The sequence below is a fragment of the Hyperolius riggenbachi genome, chromosome 1 (assembly GCF_040937935.1).
Source record: "Hyperolius riggenbachi isolate aHypRig1 chromosome 1, aHypRig1.pri, whole genome shotgun sequence".
In the NCBI taxonomy this organism is placed as follows: domain Eukaryota; kingdom Metazoa; phylum Chordata; class Amphibia; order Anura; family Hyperoliidae; genus Hyperolius; species Hyperolius riggenbachi.
Genome location: NC_090646.1, coordinates 270074793 through 270093350, shown reverse-complemented (window position 1 = coordinate 270093350; position 18558 = coordinate 270074793). Strand labels below are relative to the sequence as shown.

Genomic DNA, 18558 nt, shown 5'->3' with positions numbered 1-18558 from the left:
AGTTATCATTCATCCATGCCTGTAGCTCAGCTAAGCAAGAGTTTATTTTTGGAGTAGGGTCTGTTCCGCCAGGTTTGAAGGACAGGTATAGCTGTGTGTCATCGGCGTAGCAGTGGTACGTCAGGCCATGTTGTTGGATAAGTGTACCGAGTGGCAACATGTAGATTGCAAACAGCAGAGGGGATAGGATTGATCTTTGTGGCACTCCGAATTGTAGAGGTGCAGGTTTGGACATTATAGGTCCTAGGGATACTCTCTGTGTTCTGTCAGTCATGAATGATCTGAACCACTGGAGGACTGATCCACTGATGCCACAGTACTCCTGCAGTCTGTTAAGCAGGATTTCATGGTCAACTGTATCAAAAGCCGCTGAGAGATCCAACAGGATTAGGATGGAACATTCCCCTCTGTCCCTTGCCATGAGCAGATCGTTGCAGACTTGGATGAGGGCTGTTTCACAGCTGTGGTGTTTGTTAAAGCCAGATTGTAGAGGGTCCAGGATGTTGTTTACTGACAGCCTGGTTTCAAGTAGCAGATAGACAGCCTTTTCAAAAACAACGCAGCAAAAAAAAGGTAAACGCACATTAAGGGCCCCCACTCACCGAGAATCCATCATGAGGAGATAGACTGGCCCAAATCCTACAGCATTCTGCATCTGAAATTGTATGTGGAAAATAGCCCCTTAGGGGTGCCAGAGGAGAGGTTTCGCATTCCCTGCATAAGTAACTCAAAATTTATATTTAGGATAAATGGCTGTATAGATTAAGATGTGGTTTCATACAACTGCAAAATTATTTATTATAAATGGTTCTATTACAAACCTGCTCTTTTGGGCGGCTGCCTAAACTTATGATAGTACAATAAATGCTGGAACGATTCTAAAAATAAAATCTTAATGCAATGATTCCATTATGCTTGATGGCTTGAGAAAAGGACGGTTTCTCCAAATGTTGTTGCCTTGCCAGCAAATGGGTTATTGCAGTTCTTTTACCTGAGATTCTAAGCAACTAGGACCTGAGACCAGCATGCAGAATTATATACTGGTAGTCCCCGGTCAACGAACGAGATCGGGACTGTAGGTTTGTTCTTAACCTGCATCTGTTCTTGAGTCGGAACATTGTGCCATCTCTGTCCCCTGTACCTCCTCTGTGCCTCCAGTGTCCCCCTTTGTGTCACCTCTGCCCCCTGTAACTGCTTATACAAGTTTAAAAGCCATTTTTTAAGGGCTCGTTTCCACTATCGCGAATCCGCATGCGTCCAACACATGCGGATTCGCACATGTAATGCAAGTGGATGGGCCTGTTTCCACTGTAGCGTTGTTGAGGTGCGTTTTTTTTCAGCGGTGAAAAAACGCACAAAAGAGCCGCAGAATTCACCTGCGAGTGGAATGCATGCGAATCGCATGCAATGTATTTAATAGGGAAATCGCATGTGATTCCCCATGCATTTTTTGCCGCGAATTCGCATAGGTACCAATGTAAATTCACACAGGCAGTGACTTGGTTAAAATCGCATGTAACCTCACCTATGCGAAATTGCGGCAAAAACCGCATGGGGAAACTCATCCGCATGCGATTTCATCAACGGTGGAATCCAGGCGATTCCGCACCGCAATAGTGGAAACGAGCCCTTAACCAAATTTCTTAAAAACTACAAGTCCAATTTTGAAAAAAAAAATTGTTGGCATGTTCCCATGGAAACACAGAATCCATGGTGTTCGTATCGGTGGGTCGTACATAAGTCGGGCGTTTGTATGTCTGTACTGGGTCCAGTGCTCTTCAATTTATTTATTAATGACCTAGTAGATGCAGTAGTGAGCAATGTTGCTATTTTTGCAGATGATACAAAATTGTGCAGAATCATCAACTCTCAGGAAGATAGTGTCATATTGCAATAGGATCTGGATAGGATGGCTATATGGGCACATACATGGCAGATGAAATTCAATGGTGAAAAATGTAAAGTCATGCATTTTGGTCGTACCAATGGTCTAGCACCATACAAAATAAATTGGATACAGTTGGGGACATCAACCTTGGAGAAGGACTTAGGAGAACTCATCGACAAAAAGTTAAATAGTCGTACTCAATGCCAAGCCACTGCAGCTAAAGCTACCACAATTTTGGGATGCATTAAAAGGGAAATAAAAACTTGAAATGCTAGCATAATATTGCCCCTGTTTAACTTTCTAGTAAGGCACATCTGGAATATGGAATTCAGTTCTGGACACCATTACAAAAAAAAGATATTGCAGTTTTAGAGCAGGTGCAGAGACGAGCAACAAAATTGATACGGGGGATGGAAGGTCTCACTTACCAAGAAAGGTTAGATAAACTGGGTTTATTTTATGTCTAGAGAAAAGCCTTAGAGGGGGATCTAATTAACATGTATAAATACATCAGAGGGCAATATAATAGCTTGGCGGATGAGCTTTTTGTCCCTAGGCCTTCTCAAAGGACTAGAGGACATGATCTGCGCATGGAGGAAAAAATGTTTTAGCCATTTATTTAGGAAAGGGTTCTTTACAGTTAGTGATTAAGATGTGGAATGCATTGCCACAGGAAGTCGTTATGGCAAACTCTATACCTGCATTTAAAGGGGGTTTAGATGCTTTCCTTGCGTTGAAAGACATCCACGGCTACAATTACTAGGTAATGCCTAATGATCCAGGGATTTTATCTGATTGCCATCTGAAGTCGGGAAGGAATTTCTTTCGCTTTTGGGGCTAATTGGACCATGCACTGGTAGGGTTTTTTCGCCTTCCTCTGGATCAACAGGGATATGTGAGGGAGCAGGCTGGTGTTGTACTTTGTTCTCTGGTTGAACTCAATAGACGCATGTCTTTTTTTTCAACCAAAATAACTATGTAAACTATGTAACTACGGTATGTAAGTCGGGGACTACCTATAATAAGCAAGCCCTATTTTTGCGTGTGCTGTTTTGTTTCTGAAAAACTCCTTATACTACAAGTAATGATATGTATTTTTGCATTGCTAGCCTCCTAGGAAATGTTAGTTTCCCTTTAAAAACTTACACCTCTTCAATATATAGGGGTCAATTCATCAGAGTGAACTCCGATTTCAGTGACGTGTTCCAGTTTTTCATATTTTTTAAACTGATTGTAGCCATCAGTTCAGTTGTCAGTGCAAACAAGCTTAATGTGTATGCTGTGAACATGCCCCTTAATCTTTCTTTTTTTTTTTTCTCTTCCCGGTTTCCCATAGGATACAGCTATTTCTCCAGTCCAGCGAGATGAGGTTATCCAGTGGTTGACCGAGTTAAGGCTCCAGTTTCATGTTTACCCAGAAACACTTGCTCTGGCCATCAGTATTTTGGATCGATTCCTAGCCTCTGTAAAGGTATAGTTATGTTTAGAATGCCTGCCACTAATATTTGGTAAAATGGACACACACACACACATCTCCCAACATTTGAATGCTAGAAACCGGGACACTTAGGCCACACCCCCAACCCCCTAGTCACGCCCACCAAAAGTTTTTTAAAAATAATTATTTATTGTTAATTAACAAAAGGTGAGGCGCGTGAGGGTGCCAGTGGGTGGGGAGTAGGGTGAGGGTGGCCGTGGGTGGGCAGAGAGAGTGGGAAAAACAACGATCGAGGCACCAGCCCGGGATATGGTATGCGGCATGGATGGCCGCCGCCATTAAACTTCTCCCTCCCCCCCCCCCCCCCCCCCCCCCCTGCAGAGTAAAAAATGTGCAGCGGAGCGGGCTGTAACTCTTACCATTGCCTCTCCGCTGCGTACCGGGATCCCATCTGGTCTTCTCGGCTTCCGGCTTCCTGTTACGTCACAGGAAGCCTAGAAGACCAGATGACATCCCGGTGCGGAGAGGCAGTGGTAAGATTTAGAGCCCGCTCCGCTGCCCATTTTACTCTGCGGGGGCAAGGGGACACTGGGGGGCATATTAGGAGGGAGGGAGAAGTTTAATGGCGGCGGCCATCCATTCCGCATACCGTACCCCGGGCTGGTGCCTCGATCGTGTTTTTTTTTTTTTTTTTCCCTATCTCCCCAGCGGCCGCGACCTGGGGGGGGCAGCGTGGGACAGCCCCCCAAAATTGGGACTGTCCCGACGAAATTGGGGCGGTTGGGGGCCCTGCACGCACACACGCGCTCTAACACACAAACACGCACACACGCACCCCCCCCTCTTTCCCCCATAGGTTCCCTACACCTGATTTAGATCATTGTACAGCTGTAGGCTAACCCCATCATGATGCATTACAGTAGTTTTATCCAAAGCAGAGATTGCTGTTGTACTATCGGTTCCCTGGCATGAAATATGTTTTTTTAATCGATCATTCATCATATTATGCATTTTCATGGAATATGTGCTTGAGGGAATATGGATTGTTCCAAAACATTTCTCTCATCATCCATGTCATATATATATATATATATATATATATATATATATATAGAGTAGCAGCTCATTCTTTGACAGTCTATGTACCTACATAAGAGGAAAAAGGGACATGTACAGATCACTCTCATGTCAGAGCCAGCAAAGGTGAGAACTGCAGTTTCAGTTTGGTACACAAATAATGTTTTGGGGCCAGTGTAAAAAATTTTTTTTTTCGTAAAGCACACAATTACGGGAGGTTTGTTGGATAATGCAAGTTCTCCACCCCTCATAAATCCAGGGCCGTAGGCCTTGTACACACGCTAGATGGTTGGCAGGCTTATCTCTCAGCATAACACTTGGCCCAAGCACTAGTGCATGTGGGTCCCAGTATTCCTTTGTGAATTCCTAAATATGAATTTAGAATCTGCATATGAAGAGCTGGGAGTTGCAGCAATGGTGTGAGGCATCAAGTAAGGGAAGTGTCACAGTTTCAGCGGGTGTGCATAGCTTTAGTCAGAGAGAAATGTTTTTTTATTAGCCGATTAAACAAAAGACCTCTTTATCTCCCCTTCTGCAGAGGATTATATTGTGGACAGGCATGGCCTTTTAACGTCGCACTTGGTAGTTACTTTTCAGCAACTTCTGAATTTTTATTTTCAGATAAATAGAAGTTGTGCTTTAGACATTGGTGTACTTTATACAAAAAAATTTTTATTCTGCTTTTTACTTTACAGGCCCATCCAAAATACTTGCGGTGCATTGCAATCAGTTGCTTCTTTCTTGCTGCTAAAACCATTGAAGAGGACGAGGTAAGACATTACGCGAACTATACTGTATGATGTGCATCTGAGTCCTGTGTCTACAACTTTTCCTCAGTGTGGGTTCAAAGGTCAAAGTCCAGCTCCTTCCCCCGGTGGTACTCCCTAATGTGGCTTGGGACTACTTTCAAGTGACAAGTGGTATCCCTGAGCCACACTTGGAGATACCAGCAGGCGGGGATTGTGCAGAAAGCACAGTGGAGCGGCATACATTTCACCACCTCAGGATCCAGCCACACGCAGCCCATCTTCATTGTGTCTTCCGAGGTGCTCCATATCTATGGTGAGAGGGCCCTCTTTCACATTATGACAGACGACACACCTAGGAGGACACAATGAAGACAGGTCGCTTCAGGAATCAAATCTCAGCTGCTGTGAAACCTTTATTCTTTCACCTAAAGAACATTGCAAGCATTAAACACTGCATACCTCCAGCGGATCTTCCGACCCTAGTCTATACATTCATGACCTTAAAGGGATCCAAGCAGGTCTTGGCTTCAAATAGCTGCAAGGGCTGACATTGTTCAGAAGCTCAACCCCTGCTGTTTTACAAGTGCTGTTATCCAGGCTAGGTGTGACATTCTTCAACTGTAACTGATGTTTTCTATTTGAAGTACAATGGGGGTTTGTTTGTGGTCAATTAAGTCTAAAGAGGCATTTTCTTATCTGTTTTCACCATCTCCTGCTCAGGTACCGCAGGTCCTTTGCGGTCGGACAAAGTGGCTAATTTAACTCTTAGAAGTAAAAAAATGAGGTAAAATTAAAGTTTTTTTTAATAATAAACCACGTTTTTAGAATGCATTTTTTATTTGGTATAGAGCTGCCCTGGGTGTTAAAAATGATGCTCGGTTCACTTTAAGGCTGGACTACTGCAGTGTTCTCTCTACAGGCCTTCCAAACAAAGACCTGCACCGCCTGCAATTAGTACAGAATGCCGCCGCAAGGCTGTTAACTAGCTAACCTTGCCATTGCCACAAAACACCAACCCTTCACTCACGCCATTGCCTACCCATAAAATGGAGAATTCTGTTTAAGATTGGCTTATTGACATTCAAATCCTTGCAAAATCTAGGCCCGGGGGGGGGGGGGGGGGGTGGGGGGTGGAGCGGGCCGACCATGGAGGAGTGAGGTGGAGCTGTGCTCCCATTCCTGTGTGCTTTATTCCGCTTACATTTGAGCTATTCTTCGCCAAAACGCTCCCTAAGGGGTATGAAGAGATCTGGGAGACAGCTTGCAAAGGATCGGTGCTAAAAATCCCTGTCGCAGAGTCCGGTTACCTGGAATTTTCAAGCCCTTAATGCTAGCGCTGAACCTCCCAAGATGGCGGATTCAGCGGACCAAGCTGAACAGGCCTCAACGTCATCTTCTATGAAAGCTGACGGAAAGGATTGTTACATCTACAAAAAACGAGATTGCGGCGATCCATGCTGACATAAAAGGTCTGTCTGAAGGAGTCTCCACTGCGGAGTCTAATATTGCCGCACTACAGGCTGAGGTGGCTTCCCTCAGAGCAGCGAGTGAAAAACTAGCCTGCTCGCAATCCTTTCGATGGCAGCTGGAGGACCTCCAGAACAGAATCTAGGCCCTGGATACTTGAAGGACTTGTTGCAACTGCATCAACCCCCCTCCCAATCTTGGAAAAAAATGGATCTTGGTCACCCCCAGGTCCACCTCAAAGCCTTATGAGACAGAGCCTTCTGTCATGCTGCCCCTGCACTTTGGCACTCCCTACCACACCCAATAAGGACATCTCTATCCATGGAAGCATTTAAGTCTAAACTGGAAAGCCACCTGTTTAACCCGGCATTTAAACACCTGACTATTTCCTCTGTAACACAGTCCACCCTGCAGCTATGTATTGATCTGAGTCTTATCTACCCGTATTTCGCGCCGTATAAGACGCTCCGGAATATAAGACACACCCAGGTTTAGAGGGCAAAAAACGGGGAAAAAAAATAAACTAAACCTGGTGCGTCCATATTTCAGGAGTGCCTTGTACATGCCCTCCCTCAAATGCTGTCCTCCTGTGTACCTCATGTGCCCTCTTATCTCACCCTGTCTACTTCAAGTGGCCTCTGGTCTCCTCCCTGTGTCCTCTGGTCTCCACCCTGTGCCCTCTGCCCCCCCCCCCTTTGATCTGTGGTTGCCCCCCTGTGCCCTGTGGTCTCCCCCTGTGCCCTGTGGTTGCCCCCCAGTGTCCTCTTGTCCCCCCTGTACCCTGTGGTCCACCCTGTTTCCTCTGGTCCCCCCTGTGGTCCCCCTCCTGTGTCCTCTGGTCCCCCCTGTACCTTGTGGTCACCCTCCTGTGTCCTCTTGTCCCCCCCCCCCCCCCTGTACACTGTGGTTTCCCCTGTGTTCTCTGGTCCCCCATGTGGTCGCCCTCCTGTGTCCTGTTGTACCCCCCCCCCCGTACCCTGTGGTCCCCCCGTGTCCTCTGGTCCCCCATGTGGTCGCTCTCCTGTGTCCTCTTGTCCCCCCCCCCCCCCCCCCCAAGCCTCCTCATGTGTCTCGCTGGCCTGCCCCCCGCTTCTGTCTCCGGCCCCCCGTGCAGTTTAGCGGCATTGATGACGCGTCATTAGAAGCTGGCACTAGAGGAAGCCGCACACTGAAGCCAGATGTCTTCAATCGCCGCGGGCAAGATGGAGGAGGTAAGCTGCTGCCGCTATACTGCACAGGGATCCGGAGTATGTGGGGGGGCCGAAGACATAAGCGGGGGACACATGAGGACGTTGGTGGGATACAGGCAGGGAATCCCTGATGGCGGCGGTTCGCATCGGCGGGCGTATGCCTTTGCCGTATAAGACACAGGGACTTTTTCTCCCCATTTTTTGGGGAGAAAAAGTACGTCTTATACGGCAAAAAGTACGGTATGTGCTTTGAGTCTTATGGGACAAAAGCGCTTTACAAATCTAGTTGTATATTGGATGTGCCTGCTGGATCCTGGAGAGGTGAATTGTATACCGCTCTAATGAGTCTATTTCATATATTTGTTTCACCTTTTAACTTTAATTACTGAAATAAATGCACTTTTGCACGATATTCTAATTTTTCAAGTTTTACCTGTATGCTGGGAGGGGGCCCTATATGAGTGTTATGATTATTTTAGTATTTCTAAATGTAAAGCCGCAATCAATATACCGCTTTACATACAGAAATACTAAAATCATCAGTCTGCTAGGGAAGTTAATATTTCCTGTGTTCAAGCCTATGGACTTTGAGCAAGAGAGCTGCTGTGCTGCTAAACTTTAAAAACAAAGGGAATGTTTATTACTCCAACTCTGCTGCACGTTATTCTTTGTATGCACAGTGTTACTCTGTTACTGCTCCTAGGATAATCTAAGCTAGGTACCAATGGGTTTGTACACATCTTACGGATTTTAACTGATACCACACCAGAGGAAAGCTACTGGAGACTCTCTTGTGCTCCTGACCTTAGTGATTTTACAATAGAAGGTTGTTATGATGGCCTTGGATTCTTGTCCATGCCATATGGCAGAATTGCTTTGTTCAATACTGTTTGGCTTACCTAAAAACCCTTAGGGCCTGTTTCCACTACACGCAGATTGGATGCAGAAAAACTGACTTGTATGAATGCCTATGGGAAAATCTGCATCAGAAAAATCGCATTTAGTGGAAACCGGCCCATAGGCATTCATTGGAGTTAGTTTTTTCTGCGTCCAATCTGCGTGTAGTGAAAATAAGTCCTTAAAGGGATACTGTAGGGGGGTCGGGGCAAAATGAGTTGAACTTACCTGGGGCTTCTAATGGTCCCCCGCAGACATCCTGCGCCCGAGCAGCCGCTCACCGATGCTCCGGCCCCGCCTCTGGCTCACATCTGGAATTTCAGACTTTAAAGTCTGAAAACCACTGTGCCTGCGTTGCCGTGTCCTCGCTCCCGCTGACGTCACCAGGAGTGTACTGCGCAGGCACAGACCATACTGGGCTTGTGCTATACACTCCTGGTGACATCAGCGGGAGCGAGGACACGGCAACGCAGGCACAGTGGTTTTCAGACTTTAAAGTCTGAAATTCCAGAAGTGAACCAGAGGCGGGGCCGGAGCATCGGGGAGTGGCTGCATGGGCACAGGATGTCTGTGGGGGCCATTAGAAGCCCCAGGTAAGTTCAACCCATTTTCCCCCGACCCCCCCCCCCCCCCCCCTTACAGTATCCCTTTAAGCATATTGGGTTGTACCAGTACCATACCTTTGGGATAGCGCTGGTTGAATGGTTGTCAGATAAGTATAAAATTTCATATACACCTTTCAAAATTTGTGTTGTCTGAAACAACTGTGAGTGCTGCCTGAGAGCATTGTTTTTACTCACCCTGCGTGATAATCCATTGGTCCTCCTTTAGGCCCCCCCCCCCCCAACGATTGAGTCCCGAAACCCTGCCGGACGACTTGCTACTTGTATGTGTGTACAGGGCTTTACCCACAGTTGACACTGGTATTCCTGATAAGTTATCATAGCACCAAAAATGTGCTGAACCTGAACTAATCCTATGCAATTCCATGTTATAAACAAGTTAAGTACAGGCCAATTCCCCAACTAAAGATGTGTATAATAATGTCTACCTGTTAGACCAGAGAGGAAGTTCTGCGTTCAGGTCTGCTTTAACAGAAAAGCAACAGCATAATAGCTGTTAAAGAAAAACCTTTCTTTGTTACAGCTTTCACGACTCCTGCAATAAATCTGCAGTGTTTACTTGTGGTTTCATAGAAGCAGAGAAGGGGTTAACATCCTGTATTTACATATTAGCTGTGTCTGCGAGTCTGACGAATTTCTGTGCTGACACAGCTGAGAGCTCAAATTACACTTGCGTTTACTTGCAGATGAGGGGGAGTTAGACAAACTCTTCTCTCCAAAAACACGCAGGGTGCAATTTTTTGTTTTCCTTGTCCTGTGCAAGAGTTCTGGTCCACTTTCAAAGCTGACCACTTCTCAGTGTAGAAGAGTATGGACTATGTGAAAGGCTTACAGAGGGATAAAGCTGGTGATTCTCTTGGCTGCTTAGACCATGATGTGCTCATGAACATCTCCTTCAGTAATTGTATTTTGTTGACAAGCTGATTCTAGTCATCCTGACATAATTTATATGCTTCTCTTGCAGCGGATTCCTGTTCTAAAGGTTTTGACAGAGAAAAGCTGCTGTAGCTGCTCTCCAGCCGAAGTGCTCAGGATGGAGAGGATTATTCTGGACAAACTAAACTGGGACCTTCATACGGCAACACCACTGGATTTCCTGCATATTGTAAATCTTTTTGCATTGGTTAACTGTTTCTAGTTTATATAATTGAAAAAGTATAAAAACATATAGAGCATAAATAAAACTAGTTATATACAGGTGGTTATTGACCTGGTCGGCCAGCAGGTGAATGTTCTCCAATCAGAAATTGTTTTGGGGGGGGGAGATATAATTGGTATACCACTTTGTCCTACTTGACATTAATTTACAATCATGCCAAATCATAGTTTCAAATGATAAACTGTTTGAAACGGATAACTATCAATGTGATAGGTCTGTAGATATCTGCCAGATTTGATCAGTCATTGAACCTGGAAGAAATATTGACCCATGTATGACCCACTTATAGGATGTTTGTGGACATTGGAAGACTGCTACCAACTCATATTATCTCAATGGCCTTGTGTCTTCCCACCAGAATAGGAATAATAAGCCTGCCTGGGTATTTTCCTAAATATCATGCTGAGTATTTGCATGTAATTCACTGAGGGAGGGTAGAGCATTCAGTAGTGATTAGAACAGTTTGCTCACCTGTCCAATCGATCATTTCCGTGGAGAACAGTCCTCTTATGGTAGTGGGCTGCACCTACACCTTTCACATTGCTGTCTTTTATCTCAGATCAATGGGCCACTTTCCTAACTGTGCATAAAGAAAATGATCCAATACTCCTATTCTTGCATAAATGGTTGGCTTAGTAATGGAACAGGTTTAGGTTAGATCGTTACACTGTCACAAATTTCTTTTAAATCTTGTACATATTTTCAAAAACTTTATTGAAACGACACATTATTGCATATTTCTAATAATTCTGCAGTATGGAAGTGTGTGTGCGTGCGGATGTGCGTGCGGATGTGCGTGCGGATGTGCGTGCGGATGTGCGTGCGGATGTGCGTGCGGATGTGCGTGCGGATGTGCGTGCGGATGTGCGTGCGGATGTGTGTGCGGATCGGATGTGTGTGCGGATGTGTGTGCGGATGTGTGTGCGGATGTGTGTGTGCGGATGTGTGTGTGCGGATGTGTGTGTGCGGATGTGTGTGTGCGGATGTGTGTGTGCGGATGTGTGTGTGCGGATGTGTGTGTGCGGATGTGTGTGTGCGGATGTGTGTGTGCGGATGTGTGTGTGCGGATGTGTGTGTGCGGATGTGTGTGTGCGGATGTGTGTGTGCGGATGTGTGTGCGCGGATGTGTGTGCGCGGATGTGTGTGCGCGGATGTGTGTGCGCGGATGTGTGTGCGGATGTGTGTGTGCGGATCGGATGTGTGTGCGGATCGGATGTGTGTGCGGATGTGTGTGTGCGGATGTGTGTGTGCGGATGTGTGTGTGCGGATGTGTGTGTGCGGATGTGTGTGTGCGGATGTGTGTGTGCGGATGTGTGTGTGCGGATGTGTGTGTGCGGATGTGTGTGTGCGGATGTGTGTGTGCGGATGTGTGTGTGCGGATGTGTGTGTGCGGATGTGTGTGTGCGGATGTGTGTGTGCGGATGTGTGTGTGCGGATGTGTGTGTGCGCGGATGTGTGTGTGCGCGGATGTGTGTGTGCGCGGATGTGTGTGTGCGCGGATGTGTGTGTGCGCGGATGTGTGTGCGCGGATGTGTGTGCGCGGATGTGTGTGCGCGGATGTGTGTGCGCGGATGTGTGTGCGCGGATGTGTGTGCGCGGATGTGTGTGCGCGGATGTGTGTGCGCGGATGTGTGTGCGCGGATGTGTGTGCGCGGATGTGTGTGCGCGGATGTGTGTGCGCGGATGTGTGTGCGCGGATGTGTGCGCGGATGTGTGCGTGCGGATGTGTGCGTGCGGATGTGTGCGTGCGGATGTGTGCGTGCGGATGTGTGCGTGCGGATGTGTGCGTGCGGATGTGTGCGCGGATGTGTGTGTGCGGATGTGGATGTGTGTGCGGGTGTGTGTGCGGGTGTGTGTGCGGGTGTGTGTGCGGGTGTGTGTGCGGGTGTGTGTGCGGATGTGTGTGCGGATGTGTGTGCGGATGTGTGTGCGGATGTGTGTGCGGATGTGTGTGCGGATGTGTGTGCGGATGTGTGTGCGGATGTGTGTGCGGATGTGTGTGCGGATGTGTGTGCGGATGTGTGTGCGGATGTGTGTGCGGATGTGTGTGTGCGGATGTGTGTGTGCGGATGTGTGTGTGCGGATGTGTGTGTGCGGATGTGTGTGTGCGGATGTGTGTGTGCGGATGTGTGTGTGCGGATGTGTGTGTGCGGATGTGTGTGTGCGGATGTGTGTGTGCGGATGTGTGTGTGCGGATGTGTGTGTGCGGGTGTGTGTGCGGGTGTGTGTGCGGGTGTGTGCGCGGGTGTGTGCGCGGGTGTGTGTGCGGGTGTGTGTGTGCGTGTGTGTGTGTGCGGGTGTGTGTGCGGGTGTGTGTGCGGATGTGTGTGCGGATGTGTGTGTGCGGATGTGTGTGTGCGGATGTGTGTGTGCGGATGTGTGTGTGCGGATGTGTGTGCGCGGATGTGTGTGCGCGGATGTGTGTGCGGATGTGTGTGCGGATGTGTGTGCGGATGTGTGTGCGGATGTGTGTGCGGATGTGTGTGCGGATGTGTGTGTGCGGATGTGTGTGCGGATGTGTGTGTGCGGATGTGTGTGTGTGCGGATGTGTGTGCGGATGTGTGTGTGCGGATGTGTGTGCGGATGTGTGTGTGCGGATGTGTGTGTGCGGATGTGTGTGTGCGGATGTGTGTGCGGATGTGTGTGCGGATGTGTGCGCGGATGTGTGTGTGCGGATGTGTGTGCGGATGTGTGTGTGTGCGGATGTGTGTGTGTGCGGATGTGTGTGCGGATGTGTGTGTGCGGATGTGTGTGCGGATGTGTGTGCGGATGTGTGTGTGCGGATGTGTGTGTGCGGATGTGTGTGTGCGGATGTGCGTGCGGATGTGCGTGCGGATGTGCGTGCGGATGTGCGTGCGGATGTGCGTGCGGATCGGATGTGTGTGCGGATGTGTGTGCGGATGTGTGTGCGGATGTGTGTGCGGATGTGTGTGCGGATGTGTGTGCGGATGTGTGTGTGCGGATGTGTGTGCGGATGTGTGTGTGCGGATGTGTGTGTGCGGATGTGTGTGTGCGGATGTGTGTGTGCGGATGTGTGTGCGCGGATGTGTGTGCGGGTGTGTGCGGATGTGTGCGCGGATGTGTGCGCGGATGTGTGTGCGGATGTGTGTGCGGATGTGTGCGCGGATGTGTGTGTGGATGTGTGTGTGCGGATGTGTGTGTGTGCGGATGTGTGTGCGGATGTGTGTGTGCGGATGTGTGTGTGCGGATGTGTGTGTGTGCGGATGTGTGTGCGGATGTGTGTGTGCGGATGTGTGTGTGCGGATGTGTGTGTGCGGATGTGTGTGCGGATGTGCGTGCGGATGTGCGTGCGGATGTGCGTGCGGATGTGCGTGCGGATCGGATGTGTGTGCGGATGTGTGTGCGGATGTGTGTGCGGATGTGTGTGCGGATGTGTGTGCGGATGTGTGTGCGGATGTGTGTGCGGATGTGTGCGCGGATGTGTGTGCGCGGATGTGTGTGCGCGGATGTGTGTGCGCGGATGTGTGTGCGCGGATGTGTGTGCGCGGATGTGTGTGCGCGGATGTGTGCGCGGAGATGTGTGTGTGCGGATGTGTGTGCGGATGTGTGTGCGGATGTGTGTGCGGATGTGTGTGCGGATGTGTGTGCGGATGTGTGTGCGGATGTGTGTGCGGATGTGTGTGCGGATGTGTGTGCGGATGTGTGTGCGGATGTGTGTGCGGATGTGTGTGCGGATGTGTGTGCGGATGTGTGTGTGCGGATGTGTGTGTGCGGATGTGTGTGTGCGGATGTGTGTGTGCGGATGTGTGTGTGCGGATGTGTGTGTGCGGATGTGTGTGTGCGGATGTGTGTGTGCGGATGTGTGTGCGCGGATGTGTGTGCGCGCGGATGTGTGTGCGCGCGGATGTGTGTGCGCGGATGTGTGTGCGCGGATGTGTGTGCGCGGATGTGTGTGCGCGGATGTGTATGTGCGGATGTGTATGTGCGGATGTGCGTGCGGATGTGTGTGTGAATACCTGTAGAGGATTGACTTTTGGACTCTTACAAGTGTTTCTCTTTTTCTACCCTTTACACGTAGTTCCATGCCATGGCATTAACCAACAGCCCTCAGATGTTAGACAGGATGCCAGAGATGAATCCATCGCAGCACTTGGCTCTGCTCACCCACCAGCTTCTCCAGTGCATTGCTTCTCACCAACTGCTACAGTTCAAGGGCTCCATGTTGGCACTGGCTGTCCTCAGCCTGAATATGGAAAAAATGCTTTCTGACTGGCTGGCTCTTACCATCAAATTGCTTCAGACTGCACAGGTAATCTGAATATTCTGGTGGCCATCATGACGCACGGCACTTTGTTGCTCCACGATGTTACTCAATGCAGTTGCAAACCCAATCATTTGTAATAAATGCGATTATAATCCCGAACGTGCAGGAATGCTGGAAACCATGTGTTACGATTCCACGGCGAATTGCAATGCATAAATGATAACTTCAGAAAGTGCAGTCTATGCACGTTCTGATGCCCCTAAAGCTCGAATCGCCATGTGTTACCAAAAGCGTGGCTATTATCTCACAGGTGGTAACAAGATCTTAAGCTATAGGAATGATACTGGCCTATTGGAAATGCCTAATTGACAGGTCTGTATATTGTATACAGAACAATGTGTGGGCCCGGTTTGTAGAAGTGAACAGCTTAGCATTGTAACTACACGTGTGTGTGTGTGTGTGTACCTCTGAGTCTTTCAAAGAACAATTGTAAGCTTAATAAGGAGGTCTCTATCCCATTTATAATCCAGGAAGACACTTTATTTAATGGATCATGAAGTTCTCCTTTAAGACCTCAAAGTTTAGTTACCATTAATGGCAATGGGTGCTGGATGTAATCTATGGGTATATCACCATATAAAATCTACTAAATGGAATAAAAGAAAAATACACTTAGGTGAACTGTATATCACATAGCATAGGATTTTAATAGTGAATGAGAATCTGCCTTTATCCATTGATATAAAAGCTCACAATGCACACACAATGCAATGTTCGTTAAAGGGATACTGTAGCGGGGAAAATGAGTTGAAGTTACCCGGGGCTTCTAATGGTCCCCCGCAGACATCCTGTGCCCGCGCAGCCTCTCACCGATGCTCTGGCCCCGCCTCCGTTTCACTTCTGGAATTTTCGACTTTAAAGTCTGAAAACCACTGCGCCTGTGTTGCCGTGTCCTCGCTTCCGCTAATGTCACCAGGAGCGTACTGCGCAGGCACAGACCATACTGGGCTTGTGCTATACACTCCTGGTGACATCAGCGGGAGCGAGGACACGGCAACGCAGGCGCAGTGGTTTTCAGACTTTAAAGTCGAAAATTCCAGAAGTAAACCGGAGACGGGCCCAGAGCATAGATGAGTGGCTGCGCAGGCACAGGATGTCTGTGGAGGACCATTAGAAGCCCCGGGTAAGTTCAACTAATTTTCCCCTGACCCCCCTACAGTGTCCCTTTTTTAAAACAAGTTTGTTTTTTTTTATTTTGTTTTTTTATAACCTTTTTTTCCTCTTTCCACTAAGAAGTAGTTTTGCACTATTGTCTCTTGCTTGTAGCATTATGTCATAGTGTTGATGCAGATCTGATTATACTTGTTTCCTGATTTGTTATAGATGGATAGCTCCCTGCTGTTCCAGTGCCGAGAAGAGGCAACACGCCACCTTTCTCCTCTGCAGGCTTCCTTGCCTCCCAACGCTGTATATGTCTACAGTCCCCTCAAGCAGATGCTGGTGACCTGCAGCAGAGGAGAGTACCAATTCCGTCCCTCCCCTGTCCCAGGACCAGCCATCTACAAACAGGGCAAAAGCACACCAGGAGCCCTAATGAAGGATGCAGCTTTCTTCTACCAGCGGCTGGCAGCCCCGGCTACCTGTAAGCAGGCCTCCACTAAGCGTAAGGTGGAGCAGATGGAAGTTGACGACTTCTATGATGGAATCAAGCGGCTGTACAATGAAGATATCACTGTGGAAGTTGGGAGCATGGAGATTGCTGCATGCAATAGCAGCTTGTCCAGGCAAGAGGGCAGCATATCCCCATGTCCCCAGCTGCAAGCAGTATCCGTCATGTAATGTCATCTTCTTACACCACAGATAAGATTCCTTCTGACACCTTCCTATGCTGGGAGGTGCAGTTCTCAATGCAGTGCATCTCTCACCTCCTAAGCTAGAATGGTGCTCAGACGTCCATTGAAGTCAAAGGCCATACCGTACCAGCTCTGCACAGAGGTCTACAATTCCTGCCTGTTTTTTCATGCTGCCAATTCTAGTTCCATCTGTTAATAAAATAAAATAAAAAAAATATGAAAACAACACAAAATGAAAACGAGTAAAAAAAAAAAAAAACAAAATGCCCAAAAACAACAAAAAAAAGGTAGCAAGATTGTTTAACCTTTCTAGTGTTGTCAGTTCCATTGTGTTCTGCTGGCCTATCTATTGTATATTGTGCACCTTGACATCTGTGTTTTGTGCAAGCCTTTCCTATCTGGTGTCCTAGAGTTGACCTTGAGCATTCTCTTATGTATGTCAGATAGTTTGTTTTCTTTCCTGTGCCTCTGCTCTTGTGAAAACTGACCGTACACTAAAAATATTTTCATTCCTGCCAAAGGAAAAGACAAAATTATCCCAATTCAAATCAAATAGATTAATTGTGCTTTCGTTGTTTTAAATTGCTCAATTTAGTTATCAGTGTGTGTTTATAATATGACACCTACATGGTTTAATTGGAGTCTAATATAATTAGGCCTAGAACACTCATCTGTTGTCCTCCATGGATGGCAATGAGCCCCGCTGTGTAGTCCTAGTTATTCTCCACTTGAAGTGGGAAGAAGACATCTGTTTTACCAGTCGTCGTGATAGGATTCCCCTCACAGATCTGTCCCCACCCCATTTTTGTTTTGATAATCGATTTGATTAAATCACTTTACTTTGTAGTTGTTTTAACAATGCACCATAACCTAAACATGGCTGGTTTTGAAGAATGTTAGAATCTGCTGCAGAACCATCAGGAGTTTCTTCTTTTCATCTGGGACAGTATTTATCTAGAGCTGAGAAATGCTGCAATAGTAAGTCCCAGCATGCATAGTTATTTTCTATTGTAAGCTGTATTTTTCATGACCGTGTACTTTCTAGAGATCTCTGCTCAGTCTGGGGCTGGCATGGCCTATGAAATTGATTATTCCCGGTGTAAGTTTTCCTGGATGCAATAAACATTTGCCCAGAACGAACATCTTGCTTCTTTGTGTCTTTTATAGAACTTAAATCTTAGGTTTTCAAAAACAACCAAACTATCTCTACTGTATGTGCACTACTGTAATGAGATGGATATGGAGACTGCCATATTTATTTCCTTTTAAACAATACCAGTTGCTGGGCAGCCCAGCTGGTCTATTTGGATGCAGTAGTGTGTGAATCACACCAGAACCAAACATGCCGATAATCTTGTCAGATTTGGCAATGTCAGAAACAACTGATCTGCTGCTTGATTGTTCAGAGTCTATGGCTAAAAGGATTAGAGACAGAGGATCAGCAGGATAGCCAAGCAACTGGTATTGCTTAAAAGGAAATGGATATGGAAGGTGCTCTCAGCTATAATGTTGCCCTAAGGTTGGTGATTTCTTGTCCATCTCAGGGCCACTGTCCTAAATGCGTGGCAGAGAGAATTCTAGTTACTTACCAGTACTGTGTTTTGTTCAGGTTTTTTTTTGTCTTATTTTGACAGCATTCATTGTGTAGCATACAGTGAAGCTTGCAGTCAATGAAAAGTATGCTTTACTGCCACTGTTAGGTGTGCATTATGAGGTAACAACCTGAATGGGATTCTGTAGTCACACAGATGCACTCTGGACCTCTAAGACATACAATTGCAGTGCTACTTTCTGCTTTAACCACTTCACCACTGAGGGGTTTTACCCCCTGACCACCAGAGCAATTTTCACCTTTCAGCGCTCCTTCCATTCATTCGTCTATAACTTTATCATTACTTATCGTAATGAAATGAACTATATCTTGTTTTTTCCGCCACCAATTAGACTTTCTTTAGGTGGGACATTATGCCAAGAATTATTTTTTTCTAAATG

At 47.3% G+C, this 18558-nt stretch overlaps 1 protein-coding gene across 2 annotated transcripts in view; it reads left to right on the top strand.

Moving 5' to 3' along the window:
* The window catches only part of CCNI (cyclin I), a 131445-nt gene extending 113739 nt beyond the window's left edge, over window positions 1-17706 (top strand). For both annotated transcript variants that reach the window (XM_068233556.1, XM_068233555.1), the window contains exons 3-7: window positions 3225-3359; window positions 5099-5173; window positions 10294-10434; window positions 14528-14758; window positions 16097-17706. In XM_068233556.1, the coding sequence (XP_068089657.1) occupies window positions 3225-3359; window positions 5099-5173; window positions 10294-10434; window positions 14528-14758; window positions 16097-16552 (1038 nt within the window). In that variant the 3' untranslated portion in view covers window positions 16553-17706. The remainder of the gene's footprint in view (window positions 1-3224; window positions 3360-5098; window positions 5174-10293; window positions 10435-14527; window positions 14759-16096) is intronic.
* Window positions 17707-18558: the final 852 nt, after the last annotated feature.